Here is a 25,348-nt window from a genome sequence, read left to right on the forward strand (position 1 = left end):
AAAAGTATTTACAAAACAGTGAACATATTCAAATTAAAGTAAGATTATTGCCATCTATGAAACGGTCAATTCCGTGGGGGGCCCACTGTACCTATTGAGACAGCATGCCCTCAAGGAGACCTGGGCACGAACGTATTCCTGGAAGAGGGGCGGCAGTTGGCCCTGGCAGAGCCCTCGACTGTCTGCCACCTGGACCCATGAACGGCCATCTTGGCCAGGCCCAGGAGCAAGCCCACCAGGAGATCCTCTGAGTGAGCCCCCCCCAACCCCGTCTCTCTGGGTAACTTGGGGGAAACCAATGAGGTCGTGGGGAGGATATATGAACTCCTTATCGTCAGTGGCAGGAACTGAAACTCAAATCTTCCAGCTGGCGCTGTAGAGCGTTACACTAAATGTGCCGCCCCTTGTTCTCCCTGCGCACAAGGAGAGCAGTCTGCCCCTGCTCTAAAGTTTGAACAAAGAAATGACATTTTTATACAGATATTGACTGGCTAGTTGGATATAGATGTTGATCTGTCGGTCACCCTGTGCATTTTCACATCCTATATTGGCACAATCAATCACTAACCACACTTTGATAATACCGGTGATAATAATCAATAGATTCTGTGCTCTAGAGGCCAATAATGAACACGAGATGCTGCAGGTGATGGAAATCTTGAGCAACACACACACACACACACACACACACACAATGCTGGAGGAACTCAGCAGGTCAGGCAGCATCTATGGAGGGGAATAAACAGTCGACATATCGAGCCAGAACTCTTCAGGACCAATGACTGACCAATAGTGACGGCTGTCCTAGAATCCTTGGTTTGCATCCTTCTGTTGTGGTGTGCTGACTGGCTCCGGTCCCCTGCTCTGCAAAGTCGAGCTATGTTCCAGAGAACCTCTCTTGCCTGGGCTGACTGCACGCTGTCTGAAAACTACTCCTGCCTCCATATTTTCATAACCCTTGCCTTGCTGTATTTTCCACGCCGGGAGTGAGGACGGCTGTGCAGTCAGATTGGATACAGGCCTCTGGTGCCGCGAGGCAGTGGTTTTACGTGATGTGCCTCTGTGCTACCATAGGAGGGGCATGGGGGTTCTCCCCTTACCCCTTCTCGCCTGCTCATGTCCTGTCTCTGGCGCCCACCCCTCCTCCTTCCCTTTCTCCCATGCTCCATTCTCCTCTCCTACTGAGCGCTTCAGCCTTTTCCCTTCCACCTATCATCTCACCCTTCCGTCCCCTTCCCTACTGCCCCGCTCACCTGTCACCTGTCAGCTTGCACTCTTTCCCCTCGACCCGACTCCTTATTCTCACTCCTTTCCTCATGACGTGCCTCGGCCTGAAACAGCGACTCTTTATCCTCCCGCATAGATGCTGTCTGACTTTGCTGCGTTCCTCTGGCGTGTTGTTCCACGGGGAGGCCGCACCGGTGGGTAGCCGAGGCTCCTGACTTGTCCACTGGGTGGTCTGCTTGTGTCGATTCTCAGTGTGAGCTTCACCATCTGCTCCGAAGGAGCAGCCCCACGGTGCGAACACACAACACAGCATGGAGAACCATGTCAGCCACTCATCAGTATGCATAAATCCACTAATTAACATCGAATCCTTGTTACTGCTGCTCTGAATATATTCCCCCGTTCCCTGAAGTAGCTTTTTTTTTAAACTTATAAAGCTTTCATATGTTACTGCGTTTCTCCATTGAGGGCCAGGGGGCATGTAGGTCAGGAAGATCCCAAGCCAGGGCCTGATTGGTTCATCATTGATGCTGATGGTTAAAGGGAGAACCTATTATCAGAATTAAAACGTGCGTGCGCGTGTCCACACACACACACACACACACACACACACACACACACACACACACACGCTCACGCACACGCACTCTCTCTCTCTCTCTCTCTCTCTTTTTCTCGCTCTCTATCTGTCTCTGTCTGACTGTCTCTCTGTGTCTCTCTCTTTCTGACTATCTGTCTGTCTCTCTGTCTGACTATCTGACTGTCTCTCTCTCTCTGTCTGACTGACTGTCTCTCTCTGTCTGACTGTCTCTCTCTCTGTCTGACTGTCTGTCTGTCTGACTGACTGTCTGTCTCTCTCACTCGCTCAGACACACCAACAGCTCTGCAGGGGTCGGGGGTAGTCTGCCGCCGTGTGGGGCTGTGTTGCGGTGATGTGAGAGCACGCTGCAGACTTCCTTCAGCACAGAGACGAGGTCTGGTCTGGTTGAGGGCCTTAAAGCTGTGAAGGGTATTTGTTAGGGAGCGTCTTAGGATGGCGGGAAAAGAAATCAAAGACAGATGCAGTGGAATGAAATAAGGAAATAAAAGTGTAAAACAGTCGACTGGGTCCGTGTCTGGGGGAAGGGTGTTTGTATCTCTGTGTCTGCATGTGGGGGATAACCTCCCCACCAGCGTCCCCTCCCTTCCCCATCCCTCACACTCCCCTCCCCTTCACCATCCCTTGGGCTCCCCTCCCATTCCCCTTCCCCTCGGCCTCCCCTCCCATTCCCCTACCCCTCGGCCTCCCCTCCCATCCCTACCCCTCGGCCTCCCCTCCCATCCCTACCCCTCGAGCTCCCCTCCCCTTCACCATCCCTCGGGCTCCCTTCTCATTCCCCTTCCCCTCGGCCTCCCCTCCCATTCCCCTTCCCCTCGGCCTCCCCTCCCATTCCCCTACCCCTCGGCCTCTCCTCCTTTCCCCTTCCCTTCGGCCTCTCCTCCATTCCCCTTCCCTTCCACCTCCCCTCTCATTCTTGTTCCTCTTGGCCTTTCCTCCCATTCTCTTCCTTGATGAGTAAGGGTGTCAAAAGTTACTGGGAGAAGGCAGGAGGATGAGGTTGAGGGGGTAGTAAATCAGCGGAATGTTTGCTCCTGTCTCTATGGTCTTATAGAATAGAATCATTAACCTTGTGAGCCCTACCTCAGACGATCAGCTGGTTAACTCCTTACCCTGTGCTGAATACCCTCACCCAGTAAAGCCCTCCATACATGGAGTTCACGAGGAATTTCCTTCTTTTTGTCTTCTGTGGCTCGCAATTCACTTTTACGGGAAGGACCGGGAGCTCGAAAGGAACTGTTTCATTGGTCATGGTCTGGGCTGAATCATAAAAATAGGGTACATAAAAATAGCCAGGGCAGAGTTAGTTTAAATAATTCAGTCAGCCTCTGATTACAGAATCCCACGGGCCACAACACAATTGAGAGGCTGCAATTTCAGTGTTAGTGCTTTCAATTATGAAGAGAGTTCTATCAATGAGACTTAAAGCTCTTTAGCGCGGTGTTGGTGGTTGGTTACCAGTGGGAAAGTGTCCTGGATGTTACAAAAGACGGGGATTGCCTCTGCCCTGGCAGGCCTCCCTCTCCTGATAAGTAGGCCCCATCTTTGAACTCCACCGATGCTCCTTCTGTTACTGGGGGTGGGGTGGAAATCGTAGACCCAAGCGCGGAAACTTCATGTCCCAGACACTTGCTGGACCCAGTAACGTGATGGCTGTTGCTCGTGCGTAGGCAGTCAGGTACAGGCCGGGTATTGCTGACCACACTCAGGAAACAAAGCAAACCGGTGTTCAGCCCCACTACTCCGTGCCAGCCAAGAGGCCCCACCTGAGGCCATCTGATCTGACTGACAGCTTTAGAACCATCTCCCTCTCTGGGCAGGAGTCTTGGGTTGCTTGCCACCAGGTTCATGAACAGTTCCTGCTCTGTGACCTTCTGGACCGACTTCACTCTCCCGAGCACTGAACTGACTCTGCAGCCTGTGGACTTGCTTTTGGGGTCCCTGTAGCTCCCGTTCTCAACATCATTTGTTTACTTTTATTTACCATTTGCCCGATTTGTCGTCCTCTGCACATTGGTTGCTCGTTGGTCTCTGTTTTTCTCGTGGATTCTATCGTACGCCTTTGTTTTCCTGTGGGTGCCTGCAAGAAAATGAATCTCGAGGCTGTATATGTACTTTGATAATAAATTTACTTTGAACTTTGAAGTAAAAGAGTAAGTGTAACCCCTGGGTCGCCTCAGACTAGCTCAGCTCGCTCTCGTCTAGGGGGAGTAGCCTTCGGCCCCGCCAAACTGGGTAATCAGCTGGTGTGGATGCTGTGTGATGTCCCCGCCTCGCCCAAAAACAGACAGTACACCATATGCGATTAAATGTTTACAATTTATAAAGGTTACTATAACTAAGTGATTAATAATGATACAGTATATATGAAGAAAAAAATAAAGAAAAGGCGCCAAACTTATCAAAGTCCAAACCACTTCGTGAACAACCGTTGGAGCTCAATTTCTGAAGTCTTCTGGCCACCATTCGATCCCCTCCGAACTCCTCGACTCGCAGCTCAGGACCCTTCGAGTGGTCAACCAAGCACATCTAGCTTCATCCCCCCCCTCCTCGGAGTACCTCCCGGCTTCGGACCCCCCTTTGGGGTCCGATCCTCGCCCAGCTTACAGCATTGCGTCCTCTCTCTCTCGACCCCCTCGCGCCAATCTGCCCAAAAGCCCGTCAACAAAAGCTTACAGACTCAGAAGAAAGAACATTAATCCCCATTTGGTTTACAAAGGAATACAATTCTCGTTATCAGTAAATTAGCATTCCTGCTAGTTAACAAAAAGAAGAAACCCTCTTTACATAAGGTAAAAGTTGAAAGTGTTCATGGTTATTGACCACAGAAACAGGTCCTTTGGCCTAGGGTATGACCTGTCTAAATTGGATGCATTCATCAGCATTTACTTCCTTTCCCTCTGAACCTTCAAAGTTCAGAGTAAATTTATTATCAAAGTGCATATGTGTTACCATGTACTACCCTGAGATTCCTGTTCTTACAGGTCATCACAGTCAATACAAGACATGCAATAGAATCAGTGAAAGTGTGCATTCAACAGGATGGGCAGTGACCAGTGTGCAAAGAAGCCCAACAAAAAGAGAAAAAAATGAATAATGATAATTGAGTAATAGATATCAAGAACATGAAATTGAGTCCAGTTCAGTGATGGGGTGACCGAAGTTATCCACTTCAGTTTAGGAGCCTGACATTTGAGGGGTAATAACTGTTCCTGAATGTGGTGGTGTGGGACCTGATGGTTGAGGGGGTAATAACTGTTCCTGAACCTGGTGGTGTGGGACCTGATGGTTGAGGGGGTAATAACTGTTCCTGAACCTGGTGGTGTGGGACCTGAGGCTTCTGAAGGCAGCAGTGAGAGGAGAGCATAGCCTGGATGGTGGGATCCTTGATGATGGATGCTGCTTTCCCTCCGTGCAGATGTGTTCAATGGTAGGGAGGGTTTTGGGCTGTATGCACTGCTTATTTGTAGGCTTTTCCATACAGGAGCATTCATTTTCCATACAAGGCCATGAAGCAATCAGACAACATACACTCTGCCATACATCTATAGAAGTTTGTTGAAGTTTCCGTTACAATCTGCACTCATGTTCAACTGTCTTTTAAAACTTGTGATTGTACTTCCTCTGGCAGCTCAGTCCCCATACATGCCACACAGTGTAAAAATGAGAGTTGCCTCTCGTGTTCCTATTACATCTCTGCCCTCTCACCCCGGCTCTATACCCTTTTGTGACTGTGAGAAAAAGTCTGAGTGCATTCAACGTATCTATGTCTCTCATGATTTTATACAACTCTATAAGATTATTAATGTTAAAAATATCATGGACTACACAAATCAAATGAAGAAGTTCTCAGAAGAGCCCAGGCAGTTAGATCACTCATACCGACAATAAGAGAAAGACAACTCAGATCCCTAGGATACATCATGCAGAAAGACGAACTAGAGAAACTCATACTCTTTGGAAAGATCGAGGGGAGCAAACCTAGAGGAAGACCTCGGCTTATGTATATCAAAAGCCCAGCCAGGTGGCTACACATCGAGGAAATGGAAGTCATCCAAAGAACGAGGGATAGATCTGTATGGAAAACCATGGTCACCAACGTCCGCATCGGATATGGTACCTAGACAGAAGATCATTTCTCAGTCCCTCTGCACTAAGGAACAAAGGTGTAGCCTGTCCAACTTCCCTCTATGATTCAGTCCCTCAAGTCCTGGCAAGATCTCTTCTCGTTGCTGCCACCAGGACAAAGGTAAAGGTAGGAGCCTCAGGAACCATACCACCGGGTTTGGGAGCTGTTATTACCCCTCAACCAGCATTCTCTTCAACCAGAGAGGATAGCTTCACTTGCTCCATCGTTGAAATGTTCCCACAACCTAAGGACTCACTTTCACGGACTCTTCATCTCATGTTCTCCGTATTTATTGTTTATTTTTTATTATTATTTCCTTTTTTTGTGTTTGCATAGTTTGTTGTCTTTTGCACACTGGTTGAACACCCAAGTTGGTGCGGTCTTTCTTTGATTCTATGAGGGTTATTGTTCTGTTATGGATTTATTGAGTATGCCTGCAAGAAAATGAATCTCGGGGTTGCATACGTTTGAACATCCCTGTAAACGTTTACTGCAGTATTTTCAGTTTAGTTGTAACAGTATAGACAGTCACGGTAGCGTAGCGGTTATCATAATGCTTTTACAGCACCAATGATGCAGCTTCAATTCCGCCACTGTCTGTAAGGCGTTCGTACTGTATGTTCTCCCTGTGAGTTTCCTCCTACGTTCCAAAGACTTGTGCTTAGCAGTTAAATTGGTCACAAGGGTGTAACTGGGCAGTGTGGGCTTGTTGGGCCAGTAGGGCCTGTTACTGTGCTGTACCTCGAAATAAGTAACTTTCCCATAGCAGGACGACTGAAACGGAACTCCATGCTCCATACCTAGCCTCGCCAGTGTCCTGTACAACTACACCATCTCCCAAGTGATTGAGGAAGGCAAGTGCAACAAAAACCCTGTCTATCTGTGACTCTACTTTCTGGGAACCATGTATTTATACTGCAAAGGTTCTACAACACCCCCTCTCTACTACCCATTACACCGCTGGCTTTTAAGACAGCAATGAAGGGCGCCCCCCCCCATCTCTGGTGGTGTTCACAGCTTCCTTCATTGTGTCAGTAGCTTCCTTTCGTGTTCGTTGCTGTCAGTCATGCAAATTCCCAATGGAGTCTCAGAAATGTCATTGTTCTGGGTGAGACTTGGGGATACCTTCGCACTCATTGGTAGAAGGATTCTTCATTGCTGTTTCTGCGACAGTTTTGTTTGACCAGTCGGGGTTTGTTAACCCTGAGCTGAACCCCCGAACCTGGAGGACCAGTGGACCACTCTTAGTCTGGCCCCTACACTTTGACCTGTTTGGGATGGGTGACCCTGCCAGGAGCCAAAGCAGAAAGCCTGACTCCAGCCAGCAAAGCTCTCTGGGTCACTGAGGCACGTAAGCTTCCAAACTCTACGATGAGGTAGTAGTTCTCTTGGAGGACCTCCAGTGGCTTGCAGTTAAAGTAAGTACTCACTGTGGGGCGACCTGGGTGCGGTTGGGTGACCTGTGTTTGAAGCTCATCACTGTGTCCTTGGCAAGGCCGGGGTCACTCTCCTGTCAAGCTCTGTAAGATCCCAGGGGCCCAGTCCAGGTGGAGTGATCCTGACGGAGTTTGGAGCTTGATTTGGTCAGACGATGAGGGTGGTGGTCCTGTCAGGTGAATGTAGTGACCATTCTGTTCTTTTGCCCCTCAGCCCTTGCAGATTGATGACGACTTCTGCGGACAAGACTTCAACCAGCCTCTGGGTGGGACGACCCTGGTGGAGGGCATCCCGCTCCTCGTCGACGGAGAGGATGGCATGACGTCCATTGCTGCCTACGACTACAGGGGCCACTCCGTGGCCTTCTTTGGGACCAGGAGTGGGAAGATCAAAAAGGTAAGGCCCCTGGTGATTTGAAGTCTCAAAGTGTAGATTTGTGTGGCTCTGCTTTATGGCTGGATTTTCAGTTGTGACTGTCCTGGCACAGGCTGGAACGGGTGTGCACGCACTCCCCCTCGTGAGGTGAGCACACACCAGTGGGAGTGTGTGCGAGGGTCTTCCACGGTTCGTGGTTCAGCTGACCTCGAAAGGAAGTGGGCATCCAAACGATCTTGGAGAGACTGCAGAAGGTGGCATCTGGGGCCACAAGCAATCCGCTGGGAGAGCTCAGCAGGTCGAGCAAGAAGGAGAAAGGAACCGTTGCCGTTTCAGATCCCAGCCCTGCATCAGGACCTGTCTCCTTGTACCTCGACTTAACTCTGTCTGCCCTTGTCCAGATTTACCTTAAACATTTAACCTTTCACCCTTAACCCATAACCTCTAGTTGTAGTCCCACCCAACCTCAGTGGAAAAAGCCTGCTTTCATTTACCCTATCTATACCCCTCATAATTTTATACACCTCTATCAAATAATCCCTCATTCTCCTGTGTTCTAGTGAATAACATCCTAACGTATTCAGGGGAAGAAAGGATCAGTGGGGCAGACTTGGTAGGCCAAGTGGCCTAATTCTGCTCCTATGTCTTGTAGTCTTATGGTCTATTCAACCTTTCCATATAACAGGTCTATAAGACCTGGCAACATCCGTGTAAATTTTCTCAACACTCTTTCAATCTTACTTGCATCTTTCCTGTAGACAGGTGACCAAAACTGCACACAATCCTCAAAATTAATCTTCACCAACATTTTATGCAACTTCAATATGACATCTCATCTTTGACTTATGTAGGCCAGTGTGCCAGAAGTTTTCTTTCTAACACTATCTGCTGTGGTGTCACCCCTTCGCTTCTCCTCCTCTGCCCTCATGCCCAGCCCATCGCCTCCTTTCCTTTCTTCCGCGGTCTGCTCTCCTCTCCCTTGTTCCTTGTTCGTCAGCCCTTTACCACTCCTGCCTATCACTGCCCGTCTTCTCACTCCAGCCACTCTCCCCTGCCCACCCACTATGACCTGCCATCTTGTACACCTCCCCTTCCCACCACTTCCTTAACCCTGTCTCCTTCCCCTTTCCTTTCCAGTCCTGATAAAGGGTCTCAGCCTGAGACGTTGATGGTTTATTCCCCTCCATAGATGCTGCTTGACCTGCTGAGTTATAACAACCTTCCCATCCTCATCACCAGTGGGAATTTTTTAGATGAATAAAGGAGATTCCTGTTTTTTTGTTGCTGGGAATAAGTTGTTAAAGATTCTGGAATCAAACAGCTGGTGACCTGGAGCAGAATTCCAAATGCCTGAAATCTGGATAGAACGGACTTGACCCATTGACTTGGGGCCTGAGATTTGTCTGGGTCTGAAAGCAGCACATCATATAAAGTGGCTCCAGTGACCCGGGTTCAGTCCTGATTTGGGAGCTGTTTGTGCGGAGTTTGCACATTCTGCCCTGAGACCGTGTGGGTTTCCTCCCCCGTCTAAAGATGCGTGGCTTTTTAGTTTAATTGTAAATTGCCCCTTGTGTGTAGTATCTAAAGGGTGGGGGGAAGGGAAGCTGGTGGGAAAGGGGAGAATAAAGTGAGTTCGGTTGGGGTTGGTGTGAAAGTAGGTGTTTGTTGGATAGCACAGGCCCAGTGGGCCGATGGGTCTGTTTCCGAATTGTCCCTCTTCAGCTCTCCAATCGTTAACTAAAATTCCTGGATTGCAGCCAGCTGCGGCGAATAGGCCAAGTTCTGATTCGCGGCTATGATTCGCACACCGTGGGGACCGTGTGCCAACCTGTTGCGGCCTGGGCGCTGAGGTACCTGGGTCTGGCGTGGAGGGGAGGGTTCCCCAGCTGTGACTTGAAACCGATGTAGCTGGAGGAGGGAGCCTTGGCAAGAACACTGCTGCGGCTCCGTGGGGATGTGAGCTGTCGTCTTGGAATGAGTGACGGGGCTGGACTTCTATCTGCGACCTCCCAAGATGTGTTTTTGGTCTCCCTCCGCCTGTCTCCTGGAGTCTCATTGCTGCTGGTTTAACTCTTAGGTCTCCAGCTTTCGTCCACTTTGTGTTGACGGCAGCGGAGAGAGAGTGCAGATAATTTGAAGAAGTTGGAAACTGCGTGTTTTGGTGGTGGCTCTCTCTGTTTTGCTTTGTGTCGGACTTGCCCGAGTGCTCGGAATGTGTTTCTGTTGGAAGTTGGCTCAGTGCTGAATGGATGGTGGAGGAATTACAAATAAACTGAGTAAGGCGATGTGTTTCTATGGCAACTCGGCTGCCTGGTGTGGGGCTGTGAATTTAAACAGCGTGCAGGTATTTGGGAAATGTTTTAGGAATCCTCCCTTGTGTAGCTTTCCCACTTGGGCCTTTCTAAGCCAGGTTTGTCTACCTGGTGCAACACACTAACAAGGTCTCCTGGGAGTTAAGTGACGTACTGAGTTATTGCCTTATTTTTAAATGTCTCCAAAGTGATGCTGCTCCCTATGTCGAAAGCCCTCAGATTTATGAGGGCTTCTCTACCTCCGACCCCTCTGGTTCATCCACAGCTTTTACTCTCCGGTGCTCATTGACAAGTTTTCATCTGAATCCCAGTTTCCTAAACCTTCCTGCCTCTCTTCCCAGCTTTGTCAGCTCGGAATCAGAATCGCTGACACAAGTGGTGAAATTTGTTGCTTGGTGGCAGCAGTACATAATAACAAAAAGTATTCTGTGAGTTATGAAACGACCCGGTTTCCTCGCTGCGTATGGCTAGGGAGGACAACATCCGTCCCTGCTGAACTTGTGAGTTTGAAGTGTGCTCAATCCCACCCCGAACCCCGGTTTGTGTGGATGCTGGGTCGTTTGCTACCCTGTTACAAATTAATGCCAGAAAATAACAGACCGTACACTACATACGATTAAAAGAATTATATTTATGAATCGTCACTGAAGGGTTAGTAAAGAATAACAGAAAGAAAAGAGACCATTCTATTAAACAGTCAAATGTGCACAAGTTGGAGCTCATCTTGAACTTCTCTGTCACTCACGTGCCGGGTCCTCGGACAACGTGAACGCCCACACCACCTTCCGAATGTCGCCCGCAATCCATCTCGAACAAACGGGTCTCCCACCGATCGTATGCTACGACCGGGTCTCCCCAGCGTGTTCTCTCTTCATCTCTTCTCAAACAGAAGAAAACCTCAAGCCCAACCTTACTGCCTTTCACCAAGGAAACCTCCCGCTAACTGGACAGCACACATTCCACATCATCCCTCATCTTCAGCAATAACCCAAACAGGCTGAAAGCAGAACAACAGCTCTTCCAGAGCTGCTAAATGAAATACCTACAGCGTAACAGTGAAAATGTGAACCAGGGCATTACAGTTACAACCAATAGTGCAAAAAGACAGTAGTGTGGTAGTGTTTGTGGTTTCATGGTCCATTCAGGAATCTGATGGTGGAGGGGAAGAAGGTATTCCTAAAATGTTGAGTGTTTCTCTTTAGGCCCAGTGCCTCCTCTCTGATGAGAAGAGGGCACGTCCTGGGTGGTGAGGGAACTTAACAATGGATGCCGCCTCCTTGAGGTGTCACCTTGTGAAGATGTCCTGGTTGATGGGGAGACTAGTGCCCACGATGAACTTGGCTGAGTTGACAACCCTCTGTAGCTTTCTCTGATCTTGTGCTTTGGCTTCTCCATAGCATACAATGATGCAACAAGTTAGATGGTACATCTGTAGAAATTTGCTAGTCTTTGATGACTTAGCAAATCTCCTCAAACTCCTAATGAAGTATAGCCGCTGAGTGTCTTCTGCATGGTTGCTTCACATGTTGGGCCCAGGATAGATCTTCAGAAATATTGACACCCAGAAACTTGAAACTGCTTGCCCTTTCCACTACTGACTCCTCGATGAGGACTGCTCTGTGTTTCCTCCATTTTTCCTTTCCTGAAGTCCGCAGTCAGTTTCTTAGTCCTGCTGGTGTCGAGTGCAAAGTAGTTGTTGTTGACACCACTCAGTCAGTTGATCTGTCTCACTCCTGTACGCCTCCTCGTCACCGTCTGAGATGTTGCAGACAACCATTGTGTCATTAGCGAATTTATAGATGGCATTTGAGCTGTGCCTAGCTGTGTCAAGGGTGTAAACAGTAGAGCAGGGAGCTAGGCACACATTATTGAGGTGTATATCTGTTGACTGTCAGCGAGGAGGTGTTAGTTCTGACACGTAATTACTGTTGTCTTTCCGCTCTGTAAACTCATGAACATAACGAATTGGATGCAAGCTCCTACCACATCACATGCTCTTCAAGTTTCTAGGTGTGAACATCACCAATGGTCTCTTCTGGTTCAGCCACGTACTACTTGGTTCACAGCCAAGAACGCTCACCAACGCCTCTGCTTTCTCTGGAGGCTAAAGAAATGCAGCACGTCCCAATCTGTGTCGATGCACCGTAGAAAGCATTCTGTCTGGATGCATTGTGGCTAGACGTGGCAACTGCTCTGCACGGGACTGCAAGAAACTCCAGAGAGAGTCCAGCACATCACAGGAGCCAGCCTCCTATCGAAGGGCTCTGTCTACCCTTCTCACTGCCTCAGTGGAGTAGCCGGCATAATCAAAGACCCCACCACCCCAAACATTCTCTCTTCTCCTCTTTCCCATCAGGTAGAAGATACAAAAGCCAAAAGCATTTACCACCAGGATTGAAGGTCAGCTTCTATTACGCTGTTTTCAGGCTCTTGAATGGACCTCTTGGCCTCACCATCGACCTCGTTATGATTTTTCATTTTACTGCTTGCCCTCACTGCACTTTGGGGCGGGGGGGGGGGAGGTTTTCGTTATTCTAGCTCAAGGAACAGTGTAGTGACTGCCTGTACAAACAGCCGCAAGACAGTCGTTCCACTGTATCCGTGACGGTAATAAGCTGAGATTTCAGATGTTGTTCCTGGGACTTGTTGGAGCCACTCTCCCAGTCCAGGTGTCACAGCTCCGAGTGCTCCTATCACCACTGGGAATACTCTGGCTTTAACCTTCCACATCCTTTCTATCTGCTCTTTCAGGCCCTGCTGTTCCTCCAGCTTCTCGTTCTTTCTTCCTGACGTTACTGTCGTTTGGGATTGCCTCATCTATTACTGTTGCTTTGAGTGAACTTGGCCTTTCCTCCCTGGAGCGAGGTTGAGTGAACTTGGCCTTTCCTCCTAGGAGTGACGGAGGATGAGAGGTGACCTGATAGAGGTGTACAAAATGAGAGGCATTGATCATGTGGATAGTCAGAGGCTTTTTCCCAGGGCTGAAATGGCCAATGTGAGAGGGCACAGTTTTAAGGTGCTTGGGATAGGTACAAAGGCAATGTCAGGGGTAAGTTTTTTTACACAGAGAGTGGTGAGTGCATGGAATGGGCTGCCGGCAATGGTGGTGGAGGCGGGTACAATAGGGTCTTTTAAGAGACTCTTGGACAGGCACACAGATGATGGAAGTGGAGAGCTATGAAGGAGGGGGGTGTCATATTGATCTTAATGTAGGTTAAAAGGTCAGCACACCATCATGGGCAGACGGGCCTCTAAGATACTGTAATGGTATTGCGTTTGCAGTCATTTTATTAGTTGTTGATAAAAAAAGAAAAGGGGGCACAGCGGTGTAGTGGTTAGTGCGATGCTTCACAGTACAGGTGACGCGGGTTCAATTCCCACCGTTGCCTGTAAGGAGTCTGTTCGTTTTCCCTGTGACCACGTGGGTTTCCTCCCAGAATCTAAAAACGTGCCGGTTGGTAGGTTAATTGGTCGTTGTAAATTGTCCCGTGATTAAGCTGGGGTTAAATCGGGGGATTGTGGGGCAGCTTGACTCGAAGGCTCAGCAGGGCCTGCTCTGCGCTCTATCTCGATAATTTTAAAAAAAAGCAGTAATTGACTGTTGGGAAGAACTGAAGGAAGAAGACAAAGAACGAAAAAAAGAGTCATAGTCGTCTTATACTGAAAACTAGCTCAAAGCAGACAGATAAGGAAATTCCTTGATAAGAACAGCCTATGGGACAGTTTGATTTATGGTGTGACACAGAAGCTGTAGGCAAAAAAAAACTCTACAAAAAACACAGAGCTATCTATACCATGGATCGCTGAAACCCACTGAACATTTTTACAAACAGGTGATTTTAGAAACATAAGAGCAAGTATAAAGGAAGTTAAAGTACAAGAAAAATGACAGTTTGGATCCTAAACCAACAAGCCATTCAAAACCCTGAGCCTCTTCAAAGTTCAAACTAAATTTATTATCAAAGTACATGTATGTCACCATATACAAGGCGTTCCCAGACTGGGGTCCAAGGACCACTTGGTTAATGGTAGGGTCTATAGCAAAAAAAGTTTGGGAATCCCTGCCATATACAACCCTGAGATTAATTCTCTTCTCAATAAATCCATAGAATAATAACCAGAACAGAATCAATGACAGACCGCACTAACTTGGGCATTCAGCCAGTGTACAAAAGACAACAAACTGCGCAAAAACAAAAAGGACGAAATAATAATTAATAAATAAGCAATAAATATCAAGAACATGAGATGAACTTCTTGAAAGTGAGTCCATTGGTTGCGGGAACATTTCAATGATGGGGCAAGTGAAGTTCAGTGAGGTTATCAAGGGCCTGGTGGTTGAGGGGTAACTGTTCCTGAACCTGGTGGTGTGAATCCTGAGGCTCCTGTACCTCCTTCCTGATGGCAGCAGAGAGAAGAGAGCATGGCCTGGCTGGTGAGGGCCCCTGATGATGGATGCTGCTTTGCTGCAACAACGCTCCATGTAGATCAATGGTGGGTGGGCTTTACTGGTGATTGGCTAGGCCGATCCACTACTTTTTGTAGATTTCCCATTCAAGGGTATTGGTGTTTCCTTTCCAGGCAGTGATGCAGCCATTAAATGTACTCCCCAACACACACATATAGAGGTTTGTCAAGGTCTTAGATGTTATGCAGAATCTTTGCAAACTTAAGGAAATAGAGATGCAGCTATACTTTCTTTGTAATTGCACTTACATGCTGGGTCCAGGACTTACAGGACAGGTCCTCCAAAATTATAACACCGAGGAATTTAAAGCTGCTGACGCTCTCCACCTCTGATCCCCTGATGAGGACTGGCTCTGGTTTCCTCGTCCTGAAGTCAATAATCAGCTCCTTGGTCTTGCTGACATTGAGTAAGAGGTTGTTGTTATGACACCACTCAGCCAGATTTTCAGTCTCCCTCCTACATGGTGATTCATCAACACCTTAGATTTGGCCTACAATAATGGTGCCATTTGCAAACTTCCATTTGGCGTCAGAACTGTACTTGGCCTCACAGTCATAAGTATAAAACAACACTCATTAAAATGGCCAATTTTCTGTTATCGATATCCCAGATTAACCTCCTGTCTCTTGAGTTGACAAGTATCTGGTGCTCCTGGTGTAGCCTCTACATTGGCGAGACCTGATGCAGATTGGGTCCAGGTGGCCACCCATTTTAATTCTGCTTTCCATTCCCATTGTGACTCCTCTGCTGCCACGATGAGACGGCTCTCAGGTCGGAGGAGCAACCCCTCCTATTCCAGCTCCAATCTGAGTATCGATTTCTCTAGCTTCCAGTAGTTTCTCCCCCCCCCCCCCCCGTTCTCCATTCACCATTTGGGCTCTCCTCTTGCCCCTTCTCCTCACCTGTCCCTCCCCTCCCTCCTTCCTGCTTCCCTTTCTCCCATGGTCTGCTCTGCTCTCCTATCAGATTCCTTCTTCTCCACCCCTTTAGCTCACCCACCACACTTTTCAGTCTATCCCCTCTCTCCTTCCATCCATCTTCCCCCTCCTCTGTTTTCACCTATCACATTCCAGCTCGTACTCCTTCCTCCCCTCCCTGCTCCTTCCTAATCTGGCTTCTTTCCAGTCCCATTAACTGTTTAATCCCCTCGATAGGTGCGGCCTGACTCGCTGTGTTCCTTCAGCATTTTGTGCGTGTTCCTCCAAAAATCTACATCCTGAAGAGACTTGGTGACCGAGCCTTCTGGACCAGCTGCCCTCCTGGGGTTAGATGTATTGTGGGTCAGCTCCAGCAAATGACAAGGAGGAAGGGATGTGAATGGGTGATGGGAAAGGTTTGGGGTAACGGTCCCCTCCCCCTTTTCCACCTGGCCTTTGTGTCTTTTAGGTAACTGTGTAGAAGTGCTCGGTTTGTATTTGTCTTCCCTTCAGCTTGTCCTTCTCTCTAGCTGCTCTGTTGGATCACAGCAGCCCAGTGGCCCCATTACAAAATCAATAACCCAGTGCCGAAACTATTAACCAGGAGAGCGCGAGTTCAAATCCCACTCTGCCAACTCGGGAATCCAGACCTGCGCCCGTGCGGTAGAGAGGACATGAAACTATTGGATTGTTGTACATTATTAACAGTTGGGATTCCTGGTTTGCAACACAGTGAGGGAATAATAGATCTTCACATTTTGATTCCAGTTGTCAAATCTCTCTGTAGTCTCCCCCTCTTGTACCTGTAATCTATTGCATCTCCTGATAAAATTGGTAGGTCCTTAATTTAATCAGAATGGTATTTGTTACCACTGACTTGTATTGGGGGGGGGGGGGGTGGAGTTTGATGCTTTTCTTTGAATGGGTCCCGTGGTTTTCTCTTTCGTGGCTGTCTCGGGAAGACGAATCTCAGGGTTGTATACTGTGTGCATACTTCGATAATGAATGCACTTTGAATCTTTAAAATTCATTGTTTTGCGGCAACAGTACAGTGCAGACATAAAAATTACTGTAAACAACAAAAATATAAACAGAGCGAAAAATAGAACCACAAAGTGGTGTTGATGGGTTCGAGGACAGTTCCGAAATCTTACGGCGGAAGGGAAGCCTCAGTTCCTAAAGTGTTGAGTGTGGGCCGTCCGGTTCCTCCCTCTGCTCTGTGATGGTAGTAATGAGAAGAGGGCTGGTTCCAGATGGTGAGGGCCCTGAACAATGGGCACTGCCTTCTGAAGGCTGAAGTACTGTACTGCTGCCACACAAATAAATCAGGACATGTGAGTGATGATCAACCTGATTCTGATTCTCTGTTGTGGACTGAAAATGGGAAGGTGGCAGGGAGAAGGGAATTTTTGTTGGGAAAAGGGGAAGGGAGAGGGTAGGGGGCAGGAAGTAACAGAGAGACATTCTGTAATGATCAGTTTTATTTGGAATCAAATGACCTTGCCTGGTGCCACGGGACTGGGTATCTCTGTACCCCTATCACCCCCTGCCCGGCACTCCTTCTCTGCCACCTGTCCCACACCCCTCCTCCACCTTGCCATTTCCACATCGTTTGCTCCTGCCAGATTTACAACCTCACCCTCGGCTCCACGTTGACAGACACTGTACTGCGCAAAAGTCTTGGGCACCTAAGATAGGTTCACAGTAGTGTTGGTGAACAAAAAGGTAAGTGGCATAGATAGAGTAGAGATTCAGACACTCTTCCCCATGGCTGAGATGTCCTGAAGCAGAGAGCGTAGGTTTATTGTAGAGCAGGAGGATAGAAGTCCACTCAGAGTAACACACACAACTCACCTCTTCCCACCCTCGCCTGGTCTCACGTACAACCTGCCTGCTTGTACTCCTTCCCCTTACACCACCCACTTATTCTGGCTTCTTCCCTCTTTTCCTGTCCTGATGAAGGGTCTCGGCCTGAAACATTTCTCTGTTTATTCGTAGAATCATAGAAAAGTACAGCACAGAAAGCGATTCCTCGGTCCCAGCTAGTCCATGCCGAACCACGCAAACTGCCTACTCCCGCCAACGTACCAGGACCATAGCCCTCCATACCCCGCCCATAAACGTACCTCTCCTTTTAAACATTGAAATCGAGCTTGCATCTACCACTTGCACTGGCAGCTCATTCCACACTCTTATAGCCCTTTGAGTGAAGACGTTTTTCCTCATGTTCCCCTTAAACTTTACCCTTAATCCATGACCTCTAGTTGTAGTCCCACCAACCCTCAGTGGGAAAAGCCAGCTTGCCTTTGCTCTATTTATACCCCTCATAGTGTTGTATATCTCTATAAAATCTCTCAATACTCTGTGTTGCAAGGAACAAGGTCCTAAAATATCCAATTTTTCCATATAACTCGGATCCTCCAGATCCAGCAACATCCTTGTAATCTTCTCTGCACTCTTTCAATCTTATTGACATCTTTCCTGTAGGTAGGTGACCAAAACTGCACACAATACTCCAAATTAGGCCTCACCAATGCCTTATACATCTTCAACATAACATCCCATCTCCTGTACTCAGTACACTGACTTAAAAAGCCCAGTGTGCCACAAAGGCTCTTTACAACTCTATCTATCTGCGACACCACTTTCCTTTTCATAGATGCTGCCTATCCTGCTGAGATCCTCCAGCATTTTTTGTGTTGCTCTGGACTTCCAGCAGCTGCAGGATCTCTTGTGTTTGCTTTGTTGTCTTGTGATTTGTTTTTCCACCCTGATGTGGGTTGGGAGTTTTGGAAGGTATTGTATTAGGAGGGGTTAGGCAGGGGTTCACAACTGTTCTTTACGCCATGGACCAGTAGCATTAAGCAGGGGGACATGGGCCCCAGGTTGGGAACCCCTGTGAGGAATTCTACACTGTTTTCAGAAGTTAGCAAAGAACAAGACACAGGAAAATGGATGCTTAAGGGTGCTTGATGGTTGGCGTGGACTGGGCGAGCTGGAGGGTGTGTTTCTGCACAGGATGACCCCAGCTGTCCTGGTGAGGTCTCAACTCGTATCCCTGGATTGGTGTTCAGTGCTCAGGATGTCAATCACAATAGCCTGCCTCAGGATTTGGGCCTGGACACTAGGCCCGGGTTTTAAGGCTAATCCCACCCTCCGATATGATATATGTTTATGGTGAGAGGAGAAAGGATTTGAAAGGGACCCAAGGGGCAACTCCTTTTGGTGGTGGAAACGAACAACTGGATAAGGTGGGAGAGGCAGGCAAGAGATTCCAGACAGACAGACAGACACACAAAATGCTGGAGGAACTCAGCAGGACAGGCAGGATCTATAGAGGGGAATAAACAATTGATGTTTTGGGCTGAGACCCTTCATCAGGACGAGGTAGAATAATATGGTAGTAAATTACTTTAAATTAAAGTGAAGGGATTTTCAATGGAGTATACAATCAGAATTCAAATATCAGTTATTAACACAGGAAATTCTACAGATGCTGGAAATCCAGATAGCAAGACACACAGAATTCTGGAGGAACTCAGCAGGTCAGGCAGCATCTATGGAGGGGAATAAACAGTCAATGTTTCAGGCTGAAACACTTTTCCAGGCACAGTTATAACGTTTAAAAAGACCTCTAGACGTGGAGTAGGAAAATTTTAGAGGGATAAGGGCCAAACGCAGGCAAATGGGACAACTTGGTCAGCACGGGCAAGTTGGCCCATATGGCCTGTTTTGGTGACGTATCACGCTGCGACTCCCGTGGATTCTCGGCGGCAAAACAGGCGTTTCCTTCTGGACGTGTGCTTGTAGAAATCAGATTTCATTACACTTATTAGATGCCCACATCCGACACTGCCAGTTAAGCCCCAAGTATTGGTGTTGACTTTCTCTTCTCTCAGCTGGTATCAGTGGCTTTAATCCATCGAGTGATGTGACCAAACCGCTCGGAGTTTTTAATCCCCTTGGAACGGCTCCAAGTGAGTTGTAAAATTGCTGGCTCACTGGATAGTTGATACTCCTTCGGAAACCAATTAACTGAGGAGACTGATATAGCTGATGTACTTGCTTGGTGCCTGAATTTAACTCTCCCTCGTATGATCTGAGCTGTCAGGCGGAGATTTTAAACTGCATCCTTCCTTGTTCTCCCCGGGGGGTGGGGGGGGGGGGTGTGCCGGAGGATGGATTTGAAGTGGGGGCAGCTCGGGAGTGTACTGGTTAGCACAACGCTGTACAGTACCAGCGACCCGGGTGCAAATCCCACCACTGTCTATGAATTGATTGTACGTTCCTCCCCATGACCACGTGGGCTTGCTCTGCGCGCCCTGGTTTCCTGCTACAGTCCAAAGATGTACCAGTTGGTAGGCTAATTGGTCATTGTAAGTTGTTCTGTGATTAGGCTGGGGTTAAATTGGGGACGCGGGGTGACTCAAAGGGCTCCGAGGGCCTGTTCCACACTGGCTCAAGCAGATAGATGGACGTTCACCTTCCCCCTCAGCCAGTGAAGTGAAGAGCTGTTTTGCATATCATTCATACAAATCAATTCATTTCCACAGTTCACTGAGCTAGTATGAGCTACAACAGTGACAGTGCAGTGCAGGTAGACCGTAAGGTGCAAGGTCATGATGTGGTTGAGAGACCATCTGATTGTACCAGGGATTTCCACATTTACAAATTTCTACAGATGTACCGTGGAGAGCATTCTAACTGGCTGCACTACCGTCTGGTATGGGGGGGGGGGAGGGGGGGGAGGAGGCATTGCTCAGGATCAAAATAAGCTGCAGACAGCTGTAAACTCCATCAGCTCCATCCTGGGTACAGGCCTCCAGAGCACTCAGGATGTCTTCAAGGAGTGGTGTCTCAAAAAGGACCATCGTTAAGGACCCCCATCACCCAGGACGTGCCCTCCTCTCACTGCTACCATCAGGAAGGAGGTACAGGAGCCTGAAGACTCACACTCAGCGATTCAGGAACAGCTTCTTCCCCTCTCTGTCATCCAATTACCAAATGGACATTGAACCATGAATACTACCTTATTACTATTTCTTTCTCTTTTTGTTCTACTTATTTAACTTAACTTTCTAAAAAATATATGTACTTACTGTAATTTACAGTTGTTTTATTATTATGTATTACAATGTACTGCTGCCGCAGAAGAAATTTCGGGACATATGTCACTGACGTTAAACCTGATTCTGTGTTGTTCAGTTACCTTTGGTGTCAGAGTGCATGGTGATACTTGTAGGCTGTCCCAGCACATCCTCGGACTGTGTTGGTCATTAACACAACGGTGTATTTCACTGTGTGGCAAATAGTTTTGAACCCTCTGTTTGGAGACGCGAGGGACTGCAGATGCTGGAGTGTGGTGGAGCTGACAAACCGTTGGAGGGGCTGGATGGTGGAGCCCTGTCTGTGGAGGAAAGGGAGCTGTTTAACATTTCGGGTTGAGATCCTGCATTGGGATCCACAGAGTTACCTCCAGCTCTCCATTCCCACCCTCCTTTCTTTCCCCACCCCCACCAGGGCCTTTCCTCATGGGGATGGTCCTCTTCAGATTGAGGTCTTTAACCTTTGGTGCTGAGGAAGCCTCCCTCCTCCCCCCCGACTTGGATTCGAGGGTGTTGCAGAGGGAGATCGGGGAGCTTGGGGCCAAGGCTGGGGTTGGGGTGCCTCCTGCAGCAGTAGGGCAGTGAAAGGTCTGGGCGGCAGGCAACCAGCTGAGTGCCGGCTCGGAGACGAGTGCCTCCAAGGGGGAAGCAGGTCCAGGGAGGGGCATGCAAATTAGCATGCAAATTTTCCTATTTACATATGCAATTAGAAGACAAATGTCTTGCATTAAAGGTAACACGTGTCACCTCTCTGTGTTCCTGTTGCTTCGTTCACATTGACTGGGAGTTGGTGGATTGTGGGGGGGGGGGGGCGGGGGAATTTTGTCTGTGAGGAGATGACTGTATGGAGGATTGGGCAGATGAGGACACAGGGAATGAGTTAAGGCCATAATCGTATTTGTTTCCACTCAACCCCATTCTCCCAGTCAAGAACCTCATCAATTTCTGCCTTGAATCCACCTAATTGCCAGAGCCCTCTGTAGCAAAAAATTCCATATGACCTTGAGATACGGGAGGAAATTGGAGCACCCGGAATAAATTCAGGGTTTAAGGTGCAAAATCCAAGTCGGGGGAGGTGTGAGGTAACAGATCTTCTCGCTCTGACACTGTGAATAAAACTGCCTCTTGTTCTTCCGGACTGTGCAAAAATTTTAGTCCAACCAGCCCAGTTATTTCACATAAGAAGGGTTTCAGTGAGAAGACAATAAAATTAAAATTCATTTGCTTCTAAAGGCTCCAGGTAGGATGAAAACAGATGGTACAGCCACTACCTCAAACACTTCATTGCCAGGAGCTTTGAGGCGGATCCCAGCACGAGGGAAGGCTGCATTCCTACAGGCTCCAGGGATAATTGTAAACAGACTGTCCTGGTTTGATCCCCACATTCCAAGGGTAAATTTGTGCCTGTTTCACCTCAGGGCAGGGAATATCCCTGTTGGTGTTCTACGATGGTCAGTGGTTTGCGCCTGCAGTCCCCCTGGGCTGACGGTCAGGTCTCGGGCAAGTGAGGCAGATCGTGGTAGCGAACCAGTTAATGCAGGCGCAGTCACCGAGGGCCTGCAGTAACACATGTCTCTCTGCAGGACTGTCTGTTCGGTCGCTTATTCCCACAGCAGCAGCTGTTAGATGTCTGTAACTTCTGTCTTAAAACGAAAGATCTCACACTTCTTGCCTCCCCTTTATTTGGCACATCCAAGTCTCTGAGGCAGTTCAAAAAAACTGGAGATGTCCTGTCCTTCCGGTTTAAGATGGGCCAGCAAAAGACAAAAGTATTAATGATTGTATTAATCACACGTATTCTCAGATATGACCACTGTGATCGAAAGCCTGTAACTTCTCTTTTGCTTTTTTTCCAATATTTTTATTAGTTTCTAAATAGAGGAAGTACAAGAAAGTATATATAAGAGGTCGGAAAAGATTAAAAAAAAACACCACTAACATTATATAGGTTCATAATAACAATTACATTACCCCATATTCATATAAGTTAATCAATAGTTATATTAAACTAATTTATTACAAAAGAAAAAAAATCTAACCCCTACCAAGACCGAAGCCGTTCATTAAGAAGAAAAGAAGGTAAGCACCTTCTTTATATAATACCTTATTATATACTAAAAATTAATAATAGCCAACATCTGAGTTTAAATAACAAATTGAAGGTTTTGAAAATAAATCAGAAAAGGTCCCTTTAAGGTTCCTTTAGACAAAATTAAGAATCTTTGGGAACACGATCTACAGACATTGATATCTGAGGAAACTTGGAATTAAATTTTTAAACTGGTAAATACTTGATCACTATGTGCTCGTCATTCCCTCATACCACTTATGGTGGTACATAGAGCTCATGTGACTAAGGATAAGCTATCTCATTTTTATTCAGATATATCTCCCTACTGTGACAGAAGTAATAATGAAGAAGCTTCATTAATTCATATGTTTTGGTCCTGCCTGAATCTTGAAAAATATTAGAAGGAAGTTTTTCAAACTTTTTCCTTATTTTTTTAAGTCAATTTTAAGCCTAACCCTCTGAGGGCCCTATTCGGTATTGTTGCAGGACAAGATATTAAGTTGAAGGCATCTGATTTACTTATTTTGGCCTTTAGCTCTCTTATAGCTAGGAGGAAGCTTTTGATTAAATGGAAAGATGTTTCTCCTCCTACTCATGCTCAACGGTTATGCAATGTTATGTTTAGATTTAGAGAAAATCAGTTGTTCAATTTCTGATTCTCGTCAAGACTTTCAAACATTGTGGGGACCTTTTCTGAATTATTTTCAAAACCCTCAATTCGCTATTTAAACTCAGATGTAACTTCTCTTTTGGAGCTGAGCCTTTGAGCCGCCAGTACAACCTGGCATTTTTGCAGTGTGAACTGAAATCTGAAGGTGCAGGTTGGTTTCGGCCTGGCACGTATGGGCCGAATTGAGGTAGCTGGGGTCCAGGCCTGGAGATCGGGAAACGGGCCGATGTTTGGCCTTAGTTGGAGTGGATTTGAAGGTGGTTCAATGCGTCGGAACAGCGACAAATTGAACGGAGGTGAGGCGGAGTCAAGGTAGTGGGGCCCGAGGTTTGAGCAATTTAAGTGCTGAGCCGAATTGGAAAAGACGGGTAATGGTCTGAATTGAGGCAGCAGGGCAGAGGCCCGAGAGTGTATGGAAGTGACACGGTCTACATCCGACAGCAGGGAATGACCCAATATTTGAACGATTTAAGCACCCTGCCAGATTGAAAAGGTCAGGGTGTCAGGGCTAGGGACAAGGGGTAGGCTGCTTCAACTCGCTACCCCACAAAGTTTACTCATTTCTGTGCTGAACTGAGGCTGTGGCCTTAAACTAAAGCACCCCTGAATTGGCTGTAGTGACGACTGGCTTCATGGACTCATTTTCATGAGCTTCTGCTCTGAATGTTATTTCCTTTTTTTTAATTGTTTACACGGTTTTTTCCTGTGCACTTTGAGTGTTTGCTGGTCTTTTTTTCAATGGGTTCTATTGAGTCTCTTTGTTTTGTGCCTGCCCGTAAGGAGACGAATCTCAGGGTTGTATATAGTACATATACTTCGATAAGTAATGTACTTCGAGGTTTGAACTTTGATTCTGTGGTCTCTGTATGCCATCACTCATTCACCGTGCAGCGGAACTAAGTTCAGGGTTTTTTTGTCATTCAGCCGTAGACAAGCTAACCAAGACTATGTTCCTCTGGGACCAGTTTGAAAACACAGTATATATATCAGATACAACACATAAAATATTATTAGCAGACCATAAAAATATTCTGTAGTTATACAAGTTGACATAAAAATGCATCTACGATATACAGTTAAATATTCGATAGTATAATGCTGTCATAGTACATAATACTATGTGCTAAAGATTAAACATTATCTTTATTTATTGCACCTACATTGAAGCATATAGTGAAATATGTGGCTTGCCAACTTTTGCCATGGTTCCGGCCCCAGTGTACAATACCACAACTTACTAACCCTAACCTGTACGCCTTTGGACTGTGGGAGGAAACCGGAGCACCCGGAGACACAGACAGCTCATTTCCCAAAGGAATTCTGGCTGTACAGAGTGTCCTATTTATTTACCATTCTGCGTATGACCATTCTGGTTGTAGCTTGTCTTAACACTTCAGGCCTCAGAATCAGAATCAGGTTTATTATCACTGACGTGAGTTGTGAAATTTACTGTTTTGCAGTAGAATACAGTGCAACACGTAAAATGTACTATAAATGATAATAAATATATAGTTATGTGTGTGAATATATATTTCACACCCCCCACCCCCCCCCAATTTATTGAGTGTGGGTCTAGAGACTTCCTAATGGTCGCAATAAGATGGGGGCCTGTCCTGGGTGGTGTTCTTTTTTGAGGCATCGCCTTTTGAAGTTGCCCTTGATGGTGGAGAGGCTCGTGCCCACGATGGAGCTGACTGAGTTTGCAACCCTCTGAAAGCAAAGTGCACAGCAAACCCAGTAGCCATTTCATACACAGGAAACACACAGTGCACTGCAGATGGTGTGTGTGGTCAAATCAACACGTACAAACAAGCAGGATGAACTCAGCAGGTCGGGCAGCTTCCGTTGAAAGGAGCAGTCAACGTTTCGGGCCGAGACCCTTCGTCAGGACTGAATAAGGAGGGGGCAGCGGCCCTATAAAGAAGGTGTGGGGAGGGTGGAAAACCAATCAGAGGAAAGATCAAGGTGGGTGGGGAGGGGAAGCAGGGAGGGGATAGGCAGGAAAGGTGAAGAAGGAATGTAAGGGGAAATCACTATGG

The 25,348-nt window shown here is 47.4% G+C and overlaps 1 protein-coding gene across 4 annotated transcripts in view; it reads left to right on the forward strand.

Annotated features, from left to right (window-relative positions):
• The window catches only part of LOC132377710 (plexin-A1-like), a 442,266-nt gene that overhangs the window by 96,553 nt on the left and 320,365 nt on the right, over positions 1-25,348 (forward strand). For 3 of the 4 annotated variants that reach the window (XM_059943957.1, XM_059943958.1, XM_059943956.1), the window contains exon 3: positions 7,605-7,787. In XM_059943957.1, the coding sequence (XP_059799940.1) occupies positions 7,605-7,787 (183 nt within the window). Of the gene's footprint in view, positions 1-7,604; positions 7,788-20,281; positions 21,226-25,348 lie in introns of those variants that run through there. The other variant, XM_059943960.1, reaches the window with a different exon arrangement.

The sequence above is a fragment of the Hypanus sabinus genome, chromosome 19, assembly GCF_030144855.1.
Source record: "Hypanus sabinus isolate sHypSab1 chromosome 19, sHypSab1.hap1, whole genome shotgun sequence".
Classification (NCBI taxonomy): domain Eukaryota; kingdom Metazoa; phylum Chordata; class Chondrichthyes; order Myliobatiformes; family Dasyatidae; genus Hypanus; species Hypanus sabinus.